The following is a 5,929-nucleotide window of genomic DNA, read 5'->3' as shown; positions in this document are numbered from 1 at the left end:
TTCGGGGACGTTCTCCTAGATGACGTTCTCCTCGGGGACGTTCTCCTAGGGGACGTTCTCTTCGGGGACGTTCTCCTCGGGGACGTTCTCCTAGGGGACGTTCTCCTAGATGACGTTCTCCTCGGGGACGTTCTCCTCGGGGACGTTCTCCTAGATGACGGTCTCCTCGGGGACGTTCTCCTCTGGGACGTTCTCCTAGATGACGTTCTCCTAGGGGACGTTCTCCTAGATGACGTTCTCTTAGGGGACGTTCTCCTAGATGACGTTCTCCTAGGGAACGTTCTCCTAGATGACGTTCTCCTAGGGGACGTTCTCCTAGATGACGTTCTCCTAGGTGACGTTCTCCTAGATGACGTTCTCCTAGGGGACGTTCTCCTAGGGAACGTTCTCCTAGATCACGTTCTCCTAGGGGACGTTCTCCCAGATCACGTTCTCCTAGGGGACGTTCTCCTCGGGGACGTTCTCCTAGATGACGTTCTCCTAAGGGGACGTTCTCCTCGGGGACGTTCTCCTAGGGGACGTTCTCCTCGGGGATGTTCCAGGCTTTTTTATGCCTGACGTGGTTTTATGTCTCGACTGTTTTTTGTATGAACGTCTATTTTTGAATGACGGCGGCGGCGTGTCGCTGTGAGGGCGGTTGAGGAACCAGGATGTTGAGGAACCAGGATGTTGAGGAACCAGGATGTTGAGGGACCAGGAGGTTTGGCGCTCGTTGGTCTCATGAACTCCGGAGCGTGAGGAACCCGGTCAGGACACGCTTCACACGCCTTAGTCTTTGGGTCACTGGGCGATGCAGGAACCAGCTGCTGCTCCACCACTCATGGAACTCATCGCTGGGAAGGAGTCACTGAATCATGACTGACGGATATATTTATTTATATATAAAGAAATGGATTTGTTACTACGTCAATTTACTGAAAAACAAGTTGTGCATTCACTGGAACGTGTTCCTGCAGTGACGTCACAGCGAGATCCACTGGAGTGAGATGAATCATGACATGAATCATGACATCAGAGCCGTGACATCGTGACATCAGAGCCGTGACATCAGAGCCGTGCCATCATGACATCAGAGCCATGACATCATGACATCAGAGCCGTGACATCGTGACATCAGAGCCGTGACATCATGACATCAGAGCCGTGACATCATGACATCAGAGCCGTGACATCAGAGCCGTGACATCATGACATCAGAGCCATGACATCAGAGCCATGACATCATGACATCAGAGCCATGACATCAGAGCCGTGACATCATGACATCAGAGCCGTGACATCATGACATCAGAGCCGTGACATCATGACATCAGAGCCATGACATCATGACATCAGAGCCATGACATCATGACATCAGAGCCGTGACATCATGAACTCGACTAACAGAATCCTGACGTGACAGATGATGAAACTCGGCTCAAAATGAGGATCTCAGATGTTTTGTCACTTGGCTCCGCCTCTCGTCTGGAGCGACGAGGTCGACATCGAGCCCCAAATCAAAGTCTTCTTCAGAGGGGAATCTATTTTTGTCTAAAACATGTTGGTATTTTTTGTTCCAACTGTAAGATGTTTGTACCTGAGGGGGGGGGGGGGGGGGTCTTGTCCTCATATCGATGTATCTTCAGATCTTCAGGGCGTGCTGAAGGACTCGATGCACATTGAAGGTTTGAGGCAGCAGGACTTTTGGAATCAGCTGTTTTTAGGTATTTTGTCTTCTTCGTCTTCTTTTGTCCCGACGTCCTCGTCTAGAGAGACGGACGCTCGCCACGGCGCCCAGTGGAGACGCTTTGTTTACAACACGTGTACTGAACACGCGTGTGACACGGTCTGACGTCCCTTTGATACAGGAGGGAAGACAACGGGAACAACAGCTGCTTATTGTTCTATGGTTTTAAATGTTCAGAAAGAATCATTTAGCACCAAGCTGAGAAGAAGTCAGTGTTTACATGTTTTACCTGCACTGACACTAGAGAAGGAGAACACCTTGTTACCGTGGCTGAGAGGACAGTAAACAAGGTAACACCGTGTTACCGTGGCTGAGAGGACAGTAAACAAGGTAACACCGTGTTACCGTGGCTGAGAGGACAGTAAACAAGGTAACACCGTGTTACCGTGGCTGAGAGGACAGTAAACAAGGTAACACAACTAGGTGAGCCCTGTGCACTCTTGTAACATTTCTCCAGGTGCACATGTCGTCCAGGGGAAGTGATGCAGGTGTTTACATGAGGAGCTCCGTGTGTAACGGCTCCATGCTTAGAGCATCACGTGAGTCGTCCTTCCGGCGTGTTGGAGACGCGTCGCAGTGCATGACACCGCTCCTCAGAACCCGGTTTCTGAGTAAATGATCCTAACCACGTGACATCTGCAGGCTGCACGGCTGACCGCAGCCACTAGAGGGCGGCGGAGGTGCTCAGCTGGTGTTAAACTTCTCTTGAAGAACGACGTGCAGGTCGGACCACTGCGCATGCGTTCTCTGGACTGTTCAGTGCATGCTGCACACCTCTGTACCCCGTGGTCGCATGGTATACCGGCGTTGTAGCCCTGGACTGTTTTCATGTGCAACAAATAAATTTGTATTTCTCTCATTTGACTCCTCAATCTGACTTGTATGTACTTTATTATTCAAATTCAAACTTTCTATTCCAGACTCTGTTAGTACACACCATTAAATATAATAACATATATAGACCTATACATGTCTTTATAAATAGACAGATCTACCAATACTGGGACTCGGAGTGGAGGAACTAAACTTTTATTTTGATAAAAACAAGATTATTTCATAATTTGTACAAGGAAGACATGTTGAAATATAAAAACGGAACATTAATATAAGTATAATTCAGTATAATTGAATGGTAAACAAGTCAATTTTCCAGTGAATAATCGCTTCGGAGCTGCCGGTTCTCCGCCTGGCCGCCAGGTGGCGCTCGCGCGCGGAGCCCCGCTGTTCCCGCCGCAGAAGAAGAAGGAGCGCCGTGTCCTTCACAACAGCCAACATGGCGACCGCGACCAAAATCGTCCAGAGAATCAGAAACTTTCTGGCAGGGGTGAGAAACACAAGCAGAAACACAAGCAGAGACACAAGCAGAGACACAAGCAGAGACACGTCATTCATCCCGAGCGACGAGAAGGAGTCTGAGTGTTGTATTATTATTAGAGTTCCTCTCGAAAAGTCGAGCTAGCGTTAGCTTTGAAGACGAGTCTGATAGCTAACGCCACACAACGATGACAGTCAGGGGTTAAACTGTGTTTGTTGTGTTTATTGTGTTTATTGTGTTTGTTGTGTTTGTTGTGTTTGTTGTGTTTGTTGTGTTTGTTTCAACGTTATTTCTTTTCCAGCACAACTTGCAAGCCAAACTGCAGCTGAGATATGAGGAGATAGCAAAGAGGTGAGACCTAAAGAAGATAAAGACATTTACACTGACCGGCTAGGAGAGACATTGAAGTAGCATGATGCTATTGAAGTGGCATGATGTCATTGAAGTGGCATGATGCTATTGAAGTGGCATGATGCTATTGAAGTGGCATGATGTCATTGAAGTAGCATGATGCTATTGAAGTGGCATGATGCTATTGAAGTAGCATGATGTTATTGAAGTAGCATGATGCTATTGAAGTGGCATGATGCCATTGAAGTGGCATGATGCTATTGAAGTGGCATGATGCTATTGAAGTGGCATGATGTCATTGAAGTGGCATGATGCTATTGAAGTGGCATGATGCTATTGAAGTGGCATGATGTCATTGAAGTGGCATGATGCTATTGAAGTGGCATGATGCTATTGAAGTGGCATGATGCTATTGAAGTGGCATGATGTCATTGAAGTGGCATGATGCTATTGAAGTGGCATGATGCTATTGAAGTGGCATGATGTTATTGAAGTGGCATGATGCCATTGAAGTGGCATGATGCTATTGAAGTGGCATGATGCTATTGAAGTGGCATGATGTCATTGAAGTGGCATGATGCTATTGAAGTGGCATGATGCTATTGAAGTGGCATGATGCTATGGTGTTATTGAAGTCTGATGGAACTGGCTCACCTGCCTCGACAGGTGAACTCGGGGACATGAAGCTGTAATCTGTGCCCTGCGGTGTGTCTGTCGGCTCCTGTCTGCTCTGTTCCAGGCCAACTAATGACACTGATGACTGTTGCAAAGCTTTTTATAATACATCATTATGTTTTAGCACCAATAAGCCTCAGCGTCAGGGACCTGTTCCTCAAGCCCTTATAGGTATTACATCATGCCTCCACCACCTGCAGCTAATGCAATAAACACAAGTGATGCAATAAGGGCTTGAAGCTCCTGACGAGAGGGAAGGTGCTGGTGAAACACTCGGGTCCATCGTATCCGGACAGCGGGGTGCACAGGTATGTTCTGATCAGGTGTGTCTCTGCAGGACGCAGCCCCCCCCCGTGCTGCCCGTGGGCCCGAGCCACAAGTACGCCAGCAACTACTACTTCGGCCGAGACGGGCGCAGAGAGTCGGTCCCGGCCACGGTCGTCATGTCTTCTCAGAAAGCTCTGACAGCCGGCAGGTAGAGGACTCGGCGTCTCCAGGGGCGACGGTGGGAAGAAATATACACGTGTAGATCGAGAGCGACCTTTGACCTGCCAACCGGAGCTCTGTGTTCCTGCAGTAGCTGTAAAAGCTTTGGTCGATTCACTGCTTACAAACAACTCATGAGAGAAAATCTAGTTCTGACATGGAGGAAGCTAATCGCTACGTGAGTCGCGTGATAATCACAATCAAATGACACGCAGCTCCACTCATAGTTGCTGGATCCATCATCTGGCTTTGCTGGAATATGAGAGTAAAAATAGAGGAACTCATTTTAAAACCTCAAACGTCTGTAAAGTGAATTCAACAACTGAATCATAGACTTTACTCCTTGTTCAGGGACATATTCTGTGTGAAGTCGATATTTAAGTCCCACTGGACACGTCTTGACTCCTTTGATCTCTTCTGACCTCTTCTAGTCAAGGTGCTGCAGTCTCATCTCTTCCAGTGACGCCCGGTCCTGTGTACAAGGAGCTGGAGCTGTCGACAGACCAGCCGTACCTCTGAGGATCAACCCCAACCACCTCTGAGGAGCAACCCCGACCACCTCTGAGGATCAACCCCGACCACCTCTGAGGAGCAGATCAACCCCAACCACCTCTGAGGATCAACCGCAACCACCTCTGAGGATGAACCCCGACCACCTCTGAGGATCAACCCCAACCACCTCTGAGGATCAACCCCAACCACCTCTGAGGAGCCGATCCCCCTAACATCCACCTGCATTTGTTGGCTGTACTATAGAAAATGTGAATAAAATGTGTTCTATTTATATTGTGGTCATACATGCGATATACATAAAGTTATTATTAATATGATTATTATTGTTATACTGTATTGAGAACTACCAATTTGAAATATTCTTACAAAAAAACGTAAACTGTTTAAATTTGATTGCAATTAGCTGAGAGGAAAACTACATGAAATATTTAATGACATCTTAAATTGATCTTCATAACGAGCAGGCGTCCATGGGGTCAACGCCTCCTGTCATTGAGATTATTTTGGTTGTGGACCCTGGATTACGTCACATTACAAACCACACAAACATTACATGTAGCGAGTTATCAGAGAGGTCGTCGTCATGCTTGTAGTTTAACGACCCCGGGTCCTTGAGTGTGTCCCGAATGTCTCAGTCCAGTTGAGACTCACAGCATCAACACACCTGCACAGGTGATGACGTTTATTCTCAACAGGCATCTCAAAGCCACCTGGAGGAGGTCCACCACTGCAGAGCTTCATGAACGAGTCGTTTGAAGAGCAGAGACCGGACAACTCAACTACAGGTGAGTCTGACTGAGGGATGAGGATCCAACACGCTGTGTTATATAATATATAAACTATGAAAGTAGCCTACACTTTAA

At 47.6% G+C, this 5,929-nt stretch overlaps 1 protein-coding gene across 2 annotated transcripts; it reads left to right on the top strand.

The window, feature by feature from the left end:
• The first annotated feature begins 2,951 nt into the window (after positions 1–2,951).
• On the top strand, positions 2,952–5,337 carry ndufa7 (NADH:ubiquinone oxidoreductase subunit A7). Of its 2 annotated transcripts, none has more exons than XM_056411247.1 (4): positions 2,952–3,050; positions 3,343–3,392; positions 4,405–4,542; positions 4,990–5,337. In XM_056411247.1, the coding sequence occupies exons 1-4, from the start codon at positions 3,000–3,002 to the stop codon at positions 5,093–5,095; spliced, it is 345 nt and encodes a 114-aa protein (XP_056267222.1). In that variant the 5' UTR covers positions 2,952–2,999; the 3' UTR covers positions 5,096–5,337. The 2 variants fall into 2 exon arrangements, with proteins under 2 accessions (XP_056267222.1, XP_056267223.1); XM_056411248.1 differs by having other exon boundaries at positions 2,961–3,050; positions 4,985–5,337.
• Positions 5,338–5,929: the final 592 nt, after the last annotated feature.

This window comes from Pseudoliparis swirei, unplaced genomic scaffold, assembly GCF_029220125.1.
Source record: "Pseudoliparis swirei isolate HS2019 ecotype Mariana Trench unplaced genomic scaffold, NWPU_hadal_v1 hadal_177, whole genome shotgun sequence".
Lineage (NCBI taxonomy): Eukaryota > Metazoa > Chordata > Actinopteri > Perciformes > Liparidae > Pseudoliparis > Pseudoliparis swirei.
Note: the sequence above shows the minus strand (reverse complement) of the source record. Positions and strands in the feature narration are given on the sequence as shown.

Coding starts and splice junctions, on each gene's coding strand:
- ndufa7 (XM_056411247.1), top strand. CDS start 3,000: ATGGCGACCGCGACCAAAATCGTCCAGAGAATCAGAAACTTTCTGGCA. Junction 3,051..3,342: donor TCAGAAACTTTCTGGCAGGG/GTGAGAAACACA, acceptor TTTCTTTTCCAG/CACAACTTGCAAGCCAAACT. Junction 3,393..4,404: donor TATGAGGAGATAGCAAAGAG/GTGAGACCTAAA, acceptor GTGTCTCTGCAG/GACGCAGCCCCCCCCCGTGC.